The following is a 20972-nucleotide window of genomic DNA, read 5'->3' on the forward strand; positions in this document are numbered from 1 at the left end:
GATCAAGAACCACTTTCCAGTACCATACCACTTGCCCAACCTACTGCATGAAAACAAAGACCTAATCATTCTTCCCAAGAGATTTAATCAATCTATGAATACTACTTATGACATTGAAAACCCTGATTTAAATATTCATACTGGGGAGTTGTGGTAAAACAATATGCTCTAAAAAAAAAATAACCTGAGAACTTTAAAACAATCTTTAATTATATAGTCTTATTTTGTTTCTACTCGTTTTTACTGTATGAAACCTAAAACCTTACAATATCATTCTTCAAAACTGTTAGGGCCACCAGAATTAATGAAAAATAACTGAACTTTTCTTAAAAATAAGTTATTTGCAATAACTTATTTCTCTCTCTGATTTTAAAATAGTTCAGGACACTGACAATAAATTTCTGGAATGTCCTAAAAGTCTCCAAAAGTAATTAAAATAACTTGATCATCATCATCTCACAAATAAATACGTGCCTTAAAAAACTTTTTCATAAGTATTTCATAAAAACTGAATTCTGGCCCTGGCCAGCGTGTCTCAGTAGTTAAAGTGTCGGCCAAAATGGGTTTGATTCCCAGGCAAGGGCACGTAACTGGGTTGCAGGTTTGATCCCTGGCTGAGGTCAGGGTATATGCAGGAGGCAACCAATCGATGTCTCTCTCTCACATCGATGTCTCTGTCTGCCTGTATCTCTCTCTCCCCCCCCCTCCTCCCTCCCTCCCTAAAAATCAAAGGTAAAAATATCCTTGGGTAAGGATTAACAACAACAACACAACTGAACTCTGTAAGAGTCAGAAATCATTACATTAGTCACTGACCACATCAAATTCACCCTCACAACCAGAAAACACTTACTTGTCTTAAAAACTGCTTTCCAAGGTAAGATGTAGCCATGCTGGTTAAATTCTTTCTGCTGCCCACTTTACACCTGATGTAGCCATATAGATTGGCACCTTGTAGCACCACACCCATGGTAACCACTGCCTGGGAAATAGAAAAATAATCAATGACTACTAGCCAAAAGTTGATTGATCTTTATCAACGCCACAAATGAGACCAAGCAGAGTCATGGGGAAGAGAAGGGAAAGGAAGCTTTACAAAGGGGATCTGTGTCATTAAGATTCCTTCACTTGCCGGAACAGACTTATCCAACATATGCTTTACACAAGGTGCTGTATCACCCACCTAACAAATATTTATTAAATACATATGCTATATGCCAGGCACCTTGTAGCCCCTGAGAATAAAGTGGGGGGACCATTTTCTATTTTCCATGTGTCTGTGTGTAAAGATGTAAAAAAAGTAAATAAGACTCAGAAGAGGCTCAAATGTTAATTATTCCTTTAAGAATTAATTACAAAATAAGGGTCAAGAAACAGATCAAGTTCAATAGACGGAGTGCATGCAGAGGTAACTGTGTGCCCTGTGCTAATGTATGTTTCAACTGGCTTTTAGGAGAGCAAACTGCAAGGCACAATCAAAAGGTGTTTGTCTTCTGAGACAGAAGAGTGCATGGGCATGGGGTACAGCACCAAGAGGAAATGCACTTCAGTAGAGCTGTTTCTTCCTTGTGGCCACACTAAGATCATTAAGGATTAAGAATAAGAAACTTAAGCCTACCCTTAAGTATTAAGGAAATGAACTTAATTAGGACAGAGTGCAGGAATCACATGGTCAGATATTCTAGACTGAGCTGGCAAGGTCTTCCTGGAAGGGCCAGATTGTAAGCATTTCAGCTCTGGGGGTCACACGGTCTCTGCATTCCAGCCCCAAAGTACCACAGCTGGTATGCAAACAGGCAAGTCTGTATTCCGATAAACATTTACAAAATCAGGGGCTGGGCTGAATCTGGCCTGCAGACTACAGTTTGCCAATTCATTCTTGAAAAATGAACTCACCTGTTATTAAAAGGATTACCTGGAAAGTGTTTACATGTTTAAAAAGCAAGACAGCTACACAGAATACCTTTTTCCAACCCAGACCTTCTCCTTGATAAGCTGCATAGGTGATTTTAAGCAAGTGAGGGGATTTAAATGTTTTAATTAAGGAATAGGTTCAAATACTTAGTAAAGGAAGTAGAGTTGTACTTTCTGTTTTAAATTTATGTTCAACAGAAATAAACACTTAGGATTCCAAAATGGTGGAGTGAATGGAAACTACACAGACCATCTCCCAGGACCAAACTGAAGTTACAACTAAAATAAAGACAAATCATCGGGAAAAAACAACAGAAAAGAAGCTTGTGAGGATCATATAACCAGAGACACTGACTCGATCATGGTAGGGTTGTGGAAGCACAAGACGGGAGCTGGGAACCCACGGACAGGAGCGGCCTTAGCTGTGAGCTGCGCCCTCAGATTAAACTCCCAAGTGGCTCCACAGCCCAGAGCCTGAACAAACACTAAAATAGCTGCAGCCACTCACCTTGGCTCTGGCAGTGGGAGGGTGGACAGGACTGGAACTGTGTGGGGACACTCGGGATAGGGAGGGCGCTCAGAGCTTTTGCTGAGTTGCAGCCACTCAGAACGGTGGCCATCTTACTCCTTCCCAGGGCTCTGAGGAGAGGCAGTGGCCCCTCCCTAGGAGATTCAACCCCACCCAGGTGGGCCATTGAAATGCAAATTGAGGCTCATTAACAACAAACATCTGCCCCACCCTCGGGAAATTCCCTTACTCTAAGCACCTGAGGAAGTTTTACATTAAACTGAGAGGCCAAGGCTATTCAGGTAATTGCTACTGATAGCTTCCAGGCAAAAACTAGAGGATGACTGAACCAGTCCTGGGCAAGCAACTCTAACCAGGAAAGTTAAGACTTGACAGTGGTGTTTAACGTGGGTCCACCCAGGCTCATCCAAACCCAGGAGAGGGAGCCACAAACAGCACAACACCAACACCCACAGAAAAAATTTGGCAGGTTCCCAAGCCCACTGTGATAGCCAAAATGGTGAAACAAAGAAATAAAAGCCAAACAAAAGAACAAGAGACCTCTACTGAACATGAGATGAATGTGGAAAAATTAAGCAAGTTAACAGAGCTAGAATTCAGAGCCTGATCTTGAGGAAGCGCAACAGAATGAGTAAGGACATCACACCATTAGTAAAGACATAGAAATGTTGAAAATCAACCAACTGGAAATTAAAAACCACCAAGAACAAATTAAGAATGACATATCAAAATAAAGAAAACATTGGAAGGTCTAAACAGCAGAGTAGAGGAAACTGAGGTCCGCATCAGTGAATTAGAAGACAGGGTAGAAAAAATATCAACCAATCAGAAAACCAGAATAAAAAACAAAAAAACAATTTAAAAACAGAAAGACAGCTTTAAAGAACTGTGGGACAACTGGAAACGTACTAATATTCGCCTCATAGGAGTCCCTGAAGAGGAAAAAAATGAGCAAGGGTTAGAGAATATATTTGAAGAAATAGTGAGAAAACTTCCCTAATTTGGTGAAGGAAGAAGGCATTCAAGTTCAAGAAGCACAGAGAGCCCAAAATAAGAAGAACCCAAACAGGCCCACACCAAGACACACAGTAATTAAAATGCCAAAATTCAAGACAAAGAGAGAATCCTAAAAGCAGCAAGAGATAAGCAACAGGTTACCTACAAAGGAAACCCCATAAGGCTCTCAGCTGTTAAAATAGATTTCACAATAAAGGCCATAACGAGAGACAAAGAAGGCCACTACACAATATTGAAAGGATCTATACAACAGGAACATATAACCTTGATAAACATTTGTGCACTCAATATAGGAGCGCCAAAATATATTAAAAATCTTGTGGAGGACTTCCAAGGAGAAATCGACAGCAATACAACCATAGCAGGGGACTTCAACACACCGCTGACATCACTGGACAGATCCTCTAGACAAAAAATTATTAAGGAAACAGAGACTCTAAATGAAGCACTAGACCAAATGGATGTAATAGATATCTACAGAGAATTACACCCCAAAACTAGAGAATTCACATTCTTCTCAAGTGCACATGGGACATTCTCAAAGAGAGACCACGTGTTAGGGCACAAACTAAGTCTCTACAAGTTCAAGAAGACTGAAATCATATCAAGCATCTTCTCAGATCACAATGGCATGAAACTAGAAATCAATTGTAAGAACATACAAAGACATTTGAACACATGGAAGCTACATAGCATGTTATTGAATAATGAATAAGTCACTGAGGGGATCAAGGAAGAAATCAAAAACTTCCTGGAAACCAATGAAAATGAATACACAACAACACAAAATCTATGGGATGCAGCTAAAGCAGTTCTGATAGGGAAGTTCATAGCACCACAGGCCTACCTTAAAAAACAAGAAAAATCTCTAATAGATTATCTAACCTCACAACTTAAAGAACTAGAGAGCAAACAAAAAGAAAACCCCAGAGCAAGTAGAAGGAAGGAAATAGTAAAGATAAGAGCAGAAATAAATGACATAGAGATGAAAAAAACAATTCAAAAGATCAATAAAACAAAGAGCTGGTTTTTTGAAAAGATAAACAAGATCGATGGACCCCTAGCTAGAATCACCAAGAAACAAATAGAGAGAACCCAAAAACACAAAATCAGAAATGAAAGAGGGGAGGTAACAACTGACACCACAGAAATCCAAAAGATCGTTAACAACTACTATGAACAATTATGTGCCAACAAATTTGACAATCTAAGCGAAATGGACAAATTTCTAGAAACACATAGCCTGCCAAAACTGGATCAGGAAGAGATAGAAAACTTAAACAGACCAATAACAACAGAAGAAATTGAAGATGTAATCAAGACTCTTCCAGCAAACAAAAGCCCAGGCCTAGATGGCTTCACGGGGATGTTTTACAGAACATTCAAAGAAGAACTAATACCCATTCTCCTCAAACTATTTCAAAAAATTCAAGAAGAAGGAAGACTTCCAAACTCGTTTAATGAAGCCAGCATAATTCTAATTCCAAAACCAGAAAAAGACACAACAAAGAAAGAAAACTACAGGCCAACATCTCTGATGAACATAGATGCCACAATCCTGAACAAAATACTAGCAAATCACATCCAGCAATACACCAAAAAAATTATCCACCATGACCAAGTGGGATTCATCCCAGGGATGCAAGGCTGGTAGAATATTCGCAAATCAATAAATGTGATACACCACATAAGTAAAATGAAGAATAAAAACCACATGATCGTATCAATAGATGCTGAAAAAGCCTTCGATAAAATCCAGCATCCAATTCTGATCAAAACGCTGAGCAGTGTGGGAATAGAGGGATCATATCTCGACATAACAAAGGCCATATATGAAAGACCTACAGCCAACATCATACTCAATGGGCAAAAACTAAAGCATTTCCCTTAAGAACAGGAACAAGGCAAGGATGCCCACTTTCGCCATTCTTATTTAACATAGTACTGGAAGTCTTAGCCACAGCAATCAGACAGGAAGAAAAAATAAAAGGGATCCAAATTGGAAAGGAGGAAGTGAAATTGTCATTATTTGCAGATGACATGATACTATACATAGAAAACCCCAAAGACTCCATCAAAAGTTTACTACACTTAATAAATGAATTTGGCAAAGTAGCAGGATACAAAATTAACGTCAAGAAATCGATGGCAGTCTTATACACCAATGATGAACTCACAGAAAGAGAAACTGAAGAAACAATCCCATTTACCATCGCGCCAAAAAAATTAAGATACCTAGGAATAAACTTAACCAAAGAAATAAAGGACCTATTTGCAGAAAACTACAGGATATTGAAAAAAGAAATGGAGAAAGATATAAAAAAGTGAAAGCACATACCCTGTTCATGGATTGGGAGAATCAACATCATTAAAATGTCCATATTACCCAAAGCAATCTATAGATTCAACGCGATCCCCATCAAAATACCAACGGCATACTTCATAGAATTAGAACAATTATTTCCAAAGTTCATAAGGAACCAAAAAAGGCCTCGAATAGTCACAGCAATCTTGAAAGGAAGAACAAAGTTGGAGGGACCACAATGCCAGATTTCAGGTTATACTACAAAGCCACTGAAATCAAAACAGCCTGGTACTGGCACAAGAACATGCATATAGACCAGTGGAACAGAACAGAGAACCCAAAAATGGACCCAAGGCAATATGCTCAATTAATATTTGACAAAGGTGCCAAGATCATACAGTGGAGTAAGGACAGCCTCTTTAATAAATGGTGCTGGGAAAATTGGACAGCTACTCGCAGAAAAATGAAACTAGACCATCAACTTACACCCTACATGAGAATAAACTTAAAATGGATAAAAGACTTAAATGTAACTCATAAATCCATAAAAATCCTAGAAGAGACTGTAGGCAACAAAATTTCAGACATCATATGCAGCAGAATTTTTACTGACACATCACCTAAGGCAATAGAAACAAAGGAGAAAATGAACACGTGGGACTACATCAAATTCAAAAGCTTCTGCACAGCGAAAGATACAATCATCAAAACGGAAAGGCTACCCATTGTATGGGAGACCATAATTACCAATGATATATCAGATAAGGGGTTAATTTCCAATACATATAGAGTGCTCATACAACTCCACAAAAGGAAGACAAAGAATCCAATTAAAAAATTGGCAGAGGAACTAAATAGACACCTCTCCGAAGAGGACATACAAATGGCTAAGAAACATATGAAGAAATATGCTCATCATCTCTAATCATCAGAGAGATGCAAATTAAACCAACAATGAGGTATCACCTCACACATGTCAGAATGGCCGCCATCAAGAAATCATCAAACAACAAGTGTTGGCGAGGGTGTGGAGAAAAGGGGACTCTAATACACTGCTGGTGGGAATGCAGACTGGTGCAGCCACTATGGAAAACAATATGGTGTTACCTCAAAAAATTAAAAATTGAACTTCCATTTGACCCAGTGATTCTACTTCTAGGAATACACCCTAAGAAGCCTGAAACACCAATCAGAAAGAATATATGTACCCCCATGTTTATAGCAGCACTATTTACAATAGCTAAGATCCGGAAACAACCCAAGTGGCCATCAGTAGAGGAATGGATAAAAAAGCGGTGGTACGTATACACAATGGAGTACTATGCAGCTGTAAGAAAGAAAGATCTCTTATCCTTTGAGACGACACGGAGGGATCTGGAAAGTATCATCCTAAGTAAAACAAGCCAAACAGAGAAAGACAAGTTTCATATGATCTCACTTATTTGTGGAATATAATGAACATAACAGTCTGAGGAATGGAGTAGTCCCAGAGACGTGGAAGTGGGGTACAGACTAACAATCCCCAGAAGAGGGGGGTGGTGGGGGAGAGATAAGCCACAGAACTTATATGCATGTATGCATGAACAGTGGACATGGACAACAAACTGCGGAAAGGGCAGGGAGGGAATGGGAGGGGGGAATCAGTGGGGAAAAAAGGAGAAACATCTGTAACAAAAATTAATTAAAAAAAAAAAAAAAGAACTAGAGAGCAAACAAAAAAAAAAAACCTAGAGAAGTAGAAGGACGGAAATAGAAATAGTAAAGATCAAAGCAGAAATAAATAACAAGGAAACCAAAAAAAAAACAATTCAAAGGATCTATGAAACAAAGAGCTCGTTTTTCAAAAAGATAAGAAAGATTGATGGACCCTTAGCTAGACTCATAAAGAAACAAAGAGAGAGAACCCCAATACACAAAATCAGAAATGAAAGAGGAGAAGTAACAACTGACACCCAGAAATACAAAAGATCGTTAACAACTATGAACAATTATATGGCAACAAATTTGAAAATCTAAGCAAAATGGACAAATTTCTAGAAACACACAGTCTCCCAAAACTGGACCGGGAAGAGATAGAAAACTTGAACAGACCAATAACAACTAAGGAAATTGAAGAGGTAATCCAGACTCTCCCAGCAAACAAAAGCCCAGGCCTGGATGGCTTCAAGGGGGAATTTTACCAAACATTCAAAAAAGAACTAACATCCATTCTCCTCAAACTATTTCAAAAAATTCAAGAGGAAGGAAGACTTCCAAACTCGTTTTATGAGGCCAGCATAATTCTAATTCCAAAACTAGAAAAAGACACTACAAAGAAAGAAAACTACAGGCCAATATCCCTGATGAACATAGATGCCAAAATCCTGAACAACGTACTAGCAAATTGAATCCAGCAATACATCTAAAAAATTATTCACCATGACCAAGTGGGATTCATCCCAGGGATGCAAGGCTGGTACAATATTCGCAAATCAATAAATGTAACACACCACATAAATAAAAGGAAGAATAAAAACCACATGATCATATCAATAGATGCTGAAAAAGCATTCGACAAAATCCAGCATCCATTTCTGATAAAAACACTCAGCAATGTGGGAATGGAGGGATCATATCTCGACATAACAAAGGCCATATATGAAAGACCTACAGCCAACATCATATTCAATGGGCAGAAACTAAAAGCATTCCCCTTACGAACAGGAACAAGACAGGGATGCCCACTTTTGCCACTCTTATTTAACATAGTACTGGAAATCGTAGCCACAGGAATTAGACAAGAAGGAAAAATAAAAGCGATCAATTGAAAAGGAGGAAATAAAACTGTCATTATTTGCAGAAGATAGGATATTATACATAGACAACCCTAAAAACTCCATCAAAAATTTACTAGACTTAATAAATGAATTTGGCAAAGTAGCAGGATACAAAATTAACGTCATGAAATAGACGACATTCTTATACACCAATGATGAACTCACAGAAAGAGAAACTGAAGAAACAATCCCATTTACCGTCACGGCAAAATAATTAAGATACCTAGGAATAAACTTAACCAAAGAAGTAAAGGACCTATTTGCAGAAAACTACAGGACACTGAAAAAAGAAATAAAGGGAGATATAAAAAAGTGGAAGCACATACCTTGTTCATGGATTGGAAGAATTAACATCATTAAAATGTCCATATCACCCAAAGCAATCTATAGATTGAATGCAATCCCTATCAAAATACCAATGACATATTTCACAGAACTAGAACAAATACTTCAAAAGTTCATAGGGAACCAAAAAAGACCCCGAATAGCCACAGCAATCTTGAAAAAGAAGGACAAAGTAGGTGCGATCACAATACTAGGTATCAGGGTATACTACAAAGCTACCGTAATCCAAACAGCCTGGTACTGGCAAAAGAACAGGCATATAGACCAGTGGAACAGAACAGAGAACCCAGAAATGGACCCAAGGCAATTTGCTCAATTAATATTTGACAAAGGTGGCAAGAGCATACAGTGGAGTAAACACAGTCTCTTTAATAAATGGTGTTTGGAAAATTGGACACCTACATGCAAAAACATGAAACCAGACCATCAACTTACACCATACACAAGAATAAACTCAAAATAGATAAAGACTTAAATGTGACTCATGAATCCATACAAATTCTAGACAAAAATGTAGGCAACAAAATTTCAGATATTATACGCAGCACAATTTTCACTGATACATCACCTAAGGCAACAGAAACAAAGAAAAAAATGAACACATGGGACTACATCAAACTAAAAAGCTTCTGCACAGCAAAAGATACAATCATCTAAATGGAAAGGCAACCCACTGTATGGGAGAACATCATTGCCAATGATACATCACATAAGATTTTAATTTCCAAAATATATAGAGTACTCACACAACTCAACAAAAGGAAGAAAAAGAACCGTAATCAGATATCAAGATCTCCGTCCCCCTAAAATATAAATATCAGATAGATTTTTTTTTAAAAAAGGCAATAAGCCAATAAATATAAAAAAGGGCTGGTTGGAAAAGAAAGAGCCAGCCTGGTATCACTCTACACAGCTGCTCTCAAAAAAGCTCTAAAAAAATGTTCACTAATAATCACTACCCCTTACCTACTTAGAGAGGCAGAAGGTCAGAGGATACAGATATCCCGAAAAAAAAATTCAGAAACAGATATGAGAGCAGAAGCCTGTTCCAACCAACAAAGCCCCAACAGAGGCAGGAAAATATCAGCAGCCTGCCATGGCAATGACTCCCTGGTCAAAGAGGAGGAGAGGAAGCAAAAAGGACCACTCATCAGCAAGCCGAGGACCTTAAAAGAATAGAGGGTGGAAAGAGACTCATGAAGAGCCTGGGTGATGCCACCTTCCCACCTTGTGGTCTTAACATAGGAGCTCAAACCATCTTTTATATAACCTTTGCCTGCTCTGTTTCAAGGAAATGGAAGTACTACTAAAGAAAGACTGGGCTGACTCTTCCAGAAAGATGCTAAGGCTCCAGGGCCTCACAAACAATCTAAAGCAGGAGGGTAGAACCAGAAGAGAGTACACACCCAACCAGGAAACAAGAACTCCACTACATTAAAAAAGGCAAAACCGGAGCAGGCCAGCCAAGTCAGCATAGCTATGCTCTCCTCCTCACATCTGCACCTCAGGCCACCAAAGTGGGGCTCACAGCTGAGCCCAGGTATCTCAGACAACGTGGAAAGTCAGTCAAAGGGACTTCACCCACACTAAACCAGAATAAGGTCTGAACAGGCCTGCCACTGTAAAAAGAAACAAAATGGAGAGGGAAAAACTATACCCCACCCCATCCTCACCCCCAAAGAATAAGGAGCACAGTACGCAAAAGATAGGTGAAGAATTTATTCTGAAAGAAATAAAGTCCACCAAAATATAAAGCATTCCTGGGACTACTTCACTCTACGGAAAAACTTAAAGATAATAATTCAAAGAGAATGAAGTAAGATAACACAACAGGAGGTGGAAATGAAGATGGCAGAGCTAGAGAAACACACAGAAGCCTTTGCTGATCACCCAATCCAAAGTAACCCACCATTCTCTCCCCTACAATCTCCCCTCTTCCCTTGTATCATTATCTTTCTAGTATCTCCACTCTTTTATTTGCTGCCTGTTCACATTATGCTACACTAGAACATAAGCTCTATCAGAGCAGTTACCTTGTTCATCCAGCCCCAAACAGTACCTTCAGTGACTAGAATAGGTCTGGCATATGGCAGACTCTTTAAAAATATTTGCTAAGGGAATAAACAGAAGAAAACTGAGAGATCAAAGCAATTAAAGATGGTAGATGAGAACAGACAGAAATGATCCAACAGCCCTGGTGGGTGTGACTCAGTTGGTTGAGTGTTTGCAGGTGCACCCGAAGGGTTGCTAATTCAATTCCCAGTCAGGGTATGTGCCTGGGTTGTGAACTTGATCCCACATAGGGGGCAGCCAATTGATGTTTCTCTCTTTCTCTCTCTTTCTCTCTTCCTCTCTCTAAAAATTCGATTTAAAAAATCTTTAAAAAAAAACAATGATCCAACAGAGATACTAATACCTCAGAATGAGAGAAACCAAAAAATATAACATAAATAACTTAAAAAATGTAACAGAAGACAACTTACCTGATTCAAAGAAAAACCTGCACCAGCATATTAGAGAGGCACACAGTTTCCAGAAAAATCAATAAAGAAAGATAAACATAAAGACATTCTGATTATGGTATTTTAAAACATCGAGAATAATTTTTAAATGTTTTGTCCAGGGAGAAAAATGATTCACTCAATTACATGGAGGTTAAGTAAGCCAGGCCTCAGATTTTTCTTATATTTTTCAGTATAAGAAAATATTGAGGTAATATCTTCTAAATGATAAGAAAAACTGTAACCGAAGATTATCCTAGCCTAGTCGTCATTCAAGAATAAAGTCAATAGGCTCATATTCTTAAATATGACAGAGCCAAAGGAAACTAACACCTACAAGTTTCTGGGTTTTTTTAATCACCCAACAATGAAACTGAGCCAACCATCCAGGAGGTGAAAGGAAAAGCTGTAATAGAAAGACTGAATCAATATTTTAAAATACTGTAGCTGAAAGATGGAACAACTAGTCAGAAATATCATTCAAAAGGTAGCTGTCTGCCCAGCCAATGTGGCTCAGTGGATTGAGCATTGCCCCATGGACTGAGAGGTCCTGGTTTGATTCCCAGTTTGATTCCCGGTCAGGGTACATGCCTGGTTTACAGGCTCGATCCCCAGTGAGGGGGCATGCAGAAGGCAGCCAACCCATTGATGTTTCTCTCTCACATCGGTGTTTCTCTCTCTCTCTCCCTTCCTCTCTCTCTAAAAAAAATCAATAAAAAAATATTTTTAAAAAAGGTAACTCATAAATCTTGACAACAAAAATAATACTGGAACAAACAAAACTCAGGTGATAGAAAGGGAAGAAAGAAAAGGGAATATAAGAGTATTTCAATTCATTTCTAAACAGCCTATAGTCAATGAACAGGTTTAAGTGTATTACTTAAAATAACTAAAATAAAACTATGACAAAAGGAAGACAAAGAACCAAATTAAAAAATGGGCAGAGGAGATGAATATACACCTCTCCAAACAGGACATACAAATGGCCAAGGGACATATGAAGAAATGTTCAACATCACTAATTGTGGGAGACATTTTGCATGGCGTCAATTTTGTTATGATCTGCTCTGCCATCACCTGCCCCAAAGCAGGATATCTCTGCATTCTGCATTTCTTTATCTCTGTATTTTGCATTTCTTTAAGTAACCATTTACTCATCAGCCAGTCTTTGCTGACCTTTTGTTCCTTTTGTAGTATTTCCTAGAATTGCTTTGGGCAAGCCTGGTACTTGGCAACAGGTGCTTCTTGCCCTATATATTGTGTGAATTACCCCTGAATAAACGAGACTTGATCAGAATCCTGTCTTGTCTCCATTTCTCGTGTCTCTTGTCCCTCCTCATCCTCACTCCCCCTCTAGAGTCCTCGTTGCTCGACCTGCGGGACGGGTCAACTAATCATCAGAGAGATTCAAATTAAAACAACAATGAGGTATCACCTCACACATGTCAGAATGGCCGCCATCAACAAATCATCAAACAAGCGTTGGTGAGGGTGTGGAGAAAAGGGGACTCTAGTACACTGCTGGTGGGAATGCAGACTGGTGCAGCCACTATGGAAAACAATATGGTGTTACCTCAAAAAATTAAAAATTGAACTTCCATTTGACTCAGTGATCCCACTGCTGGGAATATACCCTAAGAAGCCTGAAACACCAATCAGAAAGAATATATGCATCCCCATGTTCGTAGCAGCACTATTTCCATTAGCTAAGATCCGGAAACAACCCAAGTGGCCATCAGTAGACAAATAGATAAAAAAGCTGTGGTACATATACATAATGGAGTACTATGCAGCTGTAAGAAAAAAAGATCTCTTATCCTTTGAGACGACATGGAGGGACCTGGCAAGTATTATCCTAAGTGAAACAAGCCAAGCAGAAAAAGACAAATACCACATGATATCACTTATTTATGGAATATAATGAACATAACAGTCTGAGGAATAGGGTAGACCCAGAAACATGGAAGTAGGGTACAGACTGACAACCCTCAGAAGAGGAGGTGGTGAGGGGAGGGAAGAGATAGACCACAGAACTTATGTGCACGTACGCATAGCCAATGAACATGGACAACGGGGACGGGGCGGGAGGGAAGGGATGGGGAGGAGGGCATCAATGGGGTAAAAAAGGAGAAACATCTGTAAAAAATAAATAAAACTAAAAAAAAAAAAGTCCTTGGGTGAGGATTAAAAATCAATCAATCAATCAAATAATAAAGAAAAATAAATAAATAAAAGAAATTAAAAAAATAAAACTATGCAGTTGAGTTTTGGGGAAGTCAAAAGTTATACACAGAGTTTTGACTATGTGGGGGGTGAGCACCCCTAACCCCCAGGTTGTTCAAAGATCATCTGTATAATCAACAAAAATCCAGAGGTGGAAGCAGGAAGAAAAGATGAGAGAAACCCTAAGTGCTAACTTTACCATCTCCATGGCAGGAAATCAACAGATACTAACTACATTTCCTAATACACGAAAGAAGGTATGAACCAAACTTTTAATAAAGATAAATACTAGAAAAACTAAAAGTAAATAATAAAACTTCCAAACTGAAAAAGGGAAAGTATTTATGTGTATGTACGTGCAAAGAAAAAGAATCTAGATAGCAAAACAGAGACAATATAAAAAAATAAGGGGAGCCCTGGCCGGTTTGGCTCAGCAGTTAGAGCGTTGGCCTGCAGTCCAGAGAGACCCAGGTTCAGTTCCCGCTAAGGGCACGTACCTCGGTTGCAGTTTGTCCCCAGCCCTGGTTGGTCATGCGGGTGGCAGCCACTCGATGTGTCCCTTTCACGTCGATGTTTCTCTCTCTCTCTCTTCCTCTCTCTCCCTCCCAGTCTAGCTGAATAAAAAATGGAGAAATGGCCTCGGGTGAGGGGAAAAAAAAAAATAGGGGGAAAAACATAATTAAGGCCAAATATATCTGATATCAATAGTTAAGCGAGACAAATGTAACCATTGCAAGAACAGACTCACAGTTTCAGTCAAGTAACAGGTTACATTTCCCAATGATGGTAGCAACAATATCTCCTATTCCACATGCTTTTCTAGAACCTTCTTTAACCCTCTCCCCCCCAATCAAGGTTTGAAACCTAATTCCCATTCCCTTGAATATAAATACATAGCAAAGTGATGCTGTGACTAAGTCTAAGTTGTTATTATGGGCTGAATCATGTTCCCCAAATGTTCATATGTTGAAGCCCTAACCCCAGTATCCCTGAATGTGATTATATTTACAGACAGGGTCTTTAAAGAAGTAATTAAAATAAAATGAGATCACTAGGGTGGGCCCTAATCCGATATGACTGATGTCCTTATAAGTAGAAGAAGACAGGACACAGGCATGTACAGAGGGAAGGCCATGGGAAGATGCAGGGAGATGACCATCTGCAAGCCAAGGAATGAGGAAAAGAAACCAAGCCTACTGACAATACCTTATTCTGAGACCTCCAGGCTCCAGAATTGTAAAAAAAATAAATTTTTGCTGTTTTAAGCCTCCCTGTCTGTGGTAATTTGTTATGTTAGCCTGAGCAAACTCATAGTTGTAAAAGGTAATTCAGACTGACCTACCAAGTAAGCAGTCTAATTGCATGCGGCCACCAGGCAGGATCAAGGAAATCAAAGCTCTACTCTAACTGCCATGGGGCCACCGTGAGGAAGCCCAAGCCATGTGTTCAGAACACCTGGGAGGCCATGGACCTCATGAAGAGGAGATGCCACTCCAGCACTGATGCACTTGTCTGACTACGGCGACATAAGGTCCCAAACCAGATCTTCGAGACAAGCCCTTCCCAAGCTCATGAACCAGAGAAACTGTGAGAGATCATGAAATGACTGTTGACATTTTAAGCCATGACATTTTGGGAAGATTTACTATATAAGCAGTAGATAGCTAGAACAGGTTACCAACAAATATTTCCAAAAAGACAACTCTGCTAGTTCCAAATTAAAGTAAGCATGTTTGTTTGGAGTTTACTGAACGTCCTCATCCAGTAAGAAAATAATGTGAAAAATACAGTAACCTCTGTACCAGGTGGGTTAAATTAAAATTCTGCCAGGCACCTGGAGAACTGGTGCAACGGGGTTTTTACTAGGACTCTGCTCGCCAATGTTTAAAAGTAGATTTGGGAAACCAAACCTGGGAAATACACACTCAAGCTGCCTATTCAAAATAGGTCTCTAATGTTAACCTAGATGGTTGCTCACTATGATTATCCATCAGCCATCTTAATGAATCATTCAGCAGTCATGCACTGATACTCACCAGCCACTTCAGTCTGAAGGAGAAGAGAGCACTGAAGGCAAATATCACCCACAGCACTGGACAGGCAACAAGTCCTAACCAGAAGATCCTTGATTCAGCCTCTGAAACAGTTTTGTTCTCTTGAGGAGCTGCCTATACAAGAACATGAATTCAATAACTAATGTTCTGTTATATTTAACAGTAAGAAGTTTAACATTTTTTATGAAAAACACCTTATCCTCAAATTCAAATAAATTAATACAGACAACCCAAGTCCTAAGTTAGAACCAACACTTCCTCTCCCACCAAAAAAAAGTCAGTAGATCTACCATTATTGTAAATTTAGGAACTGGTTTTAATATACTTTGTTTTAAATCAAGAGTTTTGCATTTTCAGGGCAGAGTAGACGGTTTAAGGATCATCTCTCATAGGCTTCTTGCATTTATACTGTTTATTCACAGGGAAGCTTTAAATGATACCTTCTTAGGTGAGGATCAAGCAAATCAAGGCTCTAGTCATCCTAAAAGGTCAAGTGGGATCCAGAGAAAAAATGGAATTGAAGGATTCTAGACAATGACCACATATCTCAGCAAACCCAGGAATTTAAAAGGGTGGTAAGTTGCTTATAGGGTAGATTTTATAATATCAAGGACTATGGGTTCACCGAACATGCTGCTGCTTTTTAAGAAATACTTGTCAAGACTGTTCCAAGCAGAAGGCAAGCAATTTCATTGGTACTGTCTCTAAGAATTTTGTCTTCTGCCGCCCAAACTGATTTCCACAGGGAAACAATGTTCCCTATAGATAAGCTGGGCAACCCAAAACAGACCAGGGTTCCCTAGGGCTCCTGAAGATCCAGCTCAAAGAATAGACTGTGCTGATCAATTCAGACTTTCTACCCAGTGATCCCTCTTTCTTTCCTGCGAACAAAGGAAAAGGACCATGGGGCAAGGGCAGAACAAGCATTAGAAGCAGCTATTCCAGGTCAGTAACAGACAGAAAGAGCCCCTTTGTCAGCGGCCCTAACAGGCAGCTTAGCACACTGCAGAAACTCTGACCCGAAGTCCGCTCTATTGTTTCTGGTCTGAACTAGTCAGCAAAATATTTTTAGTTTTAGAAGGCCATCTGGTTTAGCGTTGACATGCCAAATGATTTGGGATAGTATTTTAATCTTGAATACTTTATCCATAAATACTCAAATGTAATCTACACATAATTTATTAAATACTCAAAAATGGGGGAGGGAGGAGCTTACCTTCCTGGACTCAAAAACCCAATGGCTTTTTCCATCTTCATCAATATGATTCCACCAACGCAGGCCAACCATGAGTCTACCTGTGACATTCTGGCAAAGAGTAATATATACACATGCATTTTAAATACATTATTTAAAGATCTACCGTAAGGTCATATCTTAGTGTAACATTTCATAAACAAAATAGCATCAGCTTTCTCCATAACATTCACTTAAAGACAGTTACATACCAGGCCCGGACAAGATTAAACAAAACGGCAATGGCAGGATCAGCAAGGGTGGAGTGACAAAGTAAGCAAATCCATAAACATTACTTCCCCCTTTCCCTCATGAATTCTTGTTCTTTCTCCAGTTTACTAATGTGTTCTTGAACCCCTTGCTTTTTAGCTATGACCTATTCTTCCTAAATATCCACCTGTACCTACATATATTTTATAACTATCTATCTCTAGAAATGGTTGTTATGGACTAAATGTTTATGTCCATCAAAATGTATATGTTGGAACTCTATCCCCACCATGTGATATTAGGAAGTAATTAGCACTGGACTGGATGAGGTTATTAGGGTGGAGCCCTCATAAATTGGATTAGTGCCCGTCTAAGAATCGAGAGAGCTTTTGACCTCTCTCTGCTCTACCATGTAAGGATACCAGGAGAGGTCAGCACAGTCTGGAACCCAGAAGAAGGTCCTTACCAGAAGCCAATGATGCTGGTACCCTGACCTAAGATTTCCAGCCTTCAGACCTTAGAAAATATATTCCTGTAGTTTATAAGCCACCAGTCTAAAGTATTCTGTTATAGCAGCCCAAACTGACGAAGACAATGGTTACAGGTACAGGATTTCACTCAGTAACACAAATGTACCAAGTTCTTTTCCTCTTATTAACCTAACAAATTATTTTGACAGCTTTCCTAATGATTATTTACTCAAATATTTACTGAGCATATAATAAAATGGTGATAAGAGATACATTTCCTGTCTTCATGGAGCTTCAAGTGTTGTGGGGAAGAGAGGCAGTTAACCAATGCACATGTGTACCATTATCAAACATACTAAGTACTGTGAGGGAGTAGTGTGGGATGCCTTAAGAGTCTAACAGGAAAATATGATCTAGTTAGGAATCAGAAAATGTCTCTCCAAGTAATCAACATTTGGAATAAAATTTGAAAGATAAGCAGGAATCAATAACACAGGAGATTTTTAATTAGTGGTGTCCATTAGTAGATTCAGGAGTTCTGCGAACTTGGATGGAGAAAAATTGTATCTTTATTTTCATTAATTTCCGGCTAAAATTTAGTTTATCTTTAAATTATGAATGTAGACAGTTAATCACAGTAGAATTAACAGTACTTGTGGTTTTGTCACAATAAAAACCACAGATGTTTTTCATACTGTACTATACTTGTTGTAGATATCACAAAATACTACGTTCATCACTACTTTCAAAGTAATTAGACCTGCTACGAACCCTTGCTATTTAATGCATGAATAAAGTACATATCACTAAATCAGGAATTTGCCTTTTTAATGTTTTCATTACATTTCTTTTTTTTTTTTTTTATCCTCACCCGAGGATATTTTTCCATTTTTTGTACAGATAGAGTGGGAGGGAGAGAGAGGAAGGGAGAGAGAGAGAGAAACATCGACGTGAAGGGACACATCGAGTGGCTGCCACCCGCACGACCAACCAGGGCCGGGGACAAACTGCAACCGAGGTACGTGCCCTTAGCGGGAACCGAACCCGGGTCTCTCCGGACCGCAGGCCGATGCTCTAACCGCTGAGCCAAACCGGCCAGGGCTGTTTTCATTACATTTCAATATAAGTTACTTAATCTTAATGTATTTTTTGTTATGTATGTAAAAACACTATTCATAGCTTCATGAGACTGTCAAAAGAATCTAGATAGGAACAAAAAAGATTAGGAATCCCTGTGTTAAGGTAATGTACGAATGAGAACATTTCAGGTAGAAAAGCAGGCATGGGAGCCCTAAGGAAGAAAGTAAAATCTATGAATTTATGGGACTTGATGATTAACTGGATATGGGGTACAAAGAAAGCAACTCATATATTTTTGGTTTTCTCATGAAAAAATAGTGATTCAAGGCCCTGTGAAAGGGAACACTGGTGGAATAGCAGCATTTGTGGGCTGGAAGATGACAAGGCGTATTTTACACATGTTGAATTTGAGGTGCATTCAGATAGCCAAGTAAGAATGTCAAGAAGACAGATGGAGAGGTCTGGAGCTGGAGGAAAAACCTGGACTGGAAATACAGATCTGGGGGGTCAACCTGGCTTAGACATAAGCAACTGAAATCAGAAGCATAGATGATAGTGCTTAGGAAAGGAATATAGACAAGGAGGAACCTTAAAGACCAAAATTCATTTTGTAGAAATGCTAACTTTTAAGTGTAAGTTAAAAAGAGAAGCTGGCAAAGATGGAGACTAGCCAGAAGTCTATTTTACTGGCATTTTCAAGTAGTAGCTCTTAGAATATCTCATCCTCCATTTTCCCATTTTTCAATTCTTTACTTTCTGCTTTTATCAAATTAGTTTATTTTCCTAATTTCTCAAGCTTATTGTTTTTGTTTTTAAAACTTCTGGACCTCTGTCTAATTAATAAAAACCTTTAGTGTATTTTTTTTCCCTCTGAATTCAGCTTCAGACACATTTCAAAAGTTTGCATGTAGACGATCATTGTCATTAGGCAAAAATGATCTATGATTTACAGTTTTGTTTTCTTTTTGAGCCAAGATATTTAGCAGTTGGCTCGTCTGAAAATTCCAGTTTTGACTACCATTTTTTAATTTCTAGTTTTGTTGCACTGGGCTAGAAAACGTAGCTGCTTTGAGCAATTTATTTGGATTTTCTTCATACTGTTATTTGATTAATTTTTGTAAATGCTGCACAGGAACTGAACTCTTATTAGATTATTCCTGTATATAAAAAGTTCCAAATACTACTATTAAACTAACCTTGTTATGTCATTCAGATCCTTTAAACCTTATTTTGTCTTTCTTGCTTTGATTGGACAAAGGCAGTGAGTGGCTGGTTAGACTCCTATCACAATAACGCTCCCTCCACCTTCTCCCAGTGTTTCTAAGTTTATCACTAGACATAGTTTGGCAAATGTCATTCTGTGAATGAGCCTTACTGTGATTCATAAAATGACTTTTGTTCCATTGACTGCTATCTTACCCCCATTTCTATTTTGCCTAATAATATTATAATGCCAGGTTTATTTTTGTTTCAGTTGGTCTGATGCTATCTTTGCCTTTTGTACTTTCACTAATGTCACGATTTTAGTTAAAACTTTTTCATTTGACTTTTGATTTTTGACTCAATCTTAGAATTCTTATCTTTAAAAAGAAAGTTTAGTCAAATTACATTCACTGTATAACTAATTTGCTACTACTTCTATTACTGGTATGCCTTGGGATATTTAAGCTTCCTTGCCATGTGCTTTCTTTCCTTCCCTTACTTTATAAACTATGTTTTAGTTGCTCCTATCTTCTACAATGTTGTGAAAGACACAAAACTTATTTTAAACTTTACTAATAGTTACCATTAAAAATTTAAACCCATTATTTAACCTTTTTAAATCTGTCAGAGTAAGGGATAAAACAAAAGCACTGTATAGGCTATAACATTTAAATTCAAATTTTTTAAAAAATTATTTTATTTTTTTATCTTTTATCGTTTTAATGATTGTCTCTTTTTTTGACAACTGTATTTAGATGTATAATTATGACCCATCTCTGTTCTAACTGTTTGGAACACTGCCTACCCCCTTTTCCAAGTTCATCCAATAATTTCCCCATCTTGATTTTTAAATTGTGCTTCATATAGCAACTGTTCGCTGTAAATAATTTTGCCACAGATAAAGGGAGACATTTTTAAAGCCTTAATTATTAAAAACAAACAAACAAAATAGTTTATCATAAAATATACTTTGTGACCACATTTTTAAAAACCCTAAACCCAGAAGGATTTAATTCTAAGAATTTGGAAATTTCTGAAGGCCATGTTCTATCTGGCTAAACAGAAATTACA

General features: G+C 38.4%; 1 protein-coding gene across 6 annotated transcripts in view; it reads right to left on the reverse strand.

Annotated features, from left to right (window-relative positions):
- Nucleotides 1–20972, reverse strand: part of LOC118634601 (Golgi apparatus membrane protein TVP23 homolog B) — a 38579-nt gene that overhangs the window by 13459 nt on the left and 4148 nt on the right. For 4 of the 6 annotated variants that reach the window (XR_004960377.1, XR_004960378.1, XM_036269249.1 and 1 more), the window contains exons 4-6: nucleotides 16921–17010; nucleotides 15687–15818; nucleotides 854–982 (exon numbers count right to left, since the gene is read on the reverse strand). Coding sequence is in view for 4 of the 6 variants with exons in the window: in XM_036269249.1 (XP_036125142.1) it covers nucleotides 854–982; nucleotides 15687–15818; nucleotides 16921–17010 (351 nt within the window). In the remaining 2 variants the exon portion in view is untranslated. The remainder of the gene's footprint in view (nucleotides 1–853; nucleotides 983–15686; nucleotides 15819–16920; nucleotides 17011–20972) is intronic. The other 2 variants (XM_036269247.1, XM_036269248.1) reach the window with 1 other exon arrangement.

Source organism: Molossus molossus, unplaced genomic scaffold (genome assembly GCF_014108415.1).
Source record: "Molossus molossus isolate mMolMol1 unplaced genomic scaffold, mMolMol1.p scaffold_m16_p_19, whole genome shotgun sequence".
NCBI lineage: Eukaryota > Metazoa > Chordata > Mammalia > Chiroptera > Molossidae > Molossus > Molossus molossus.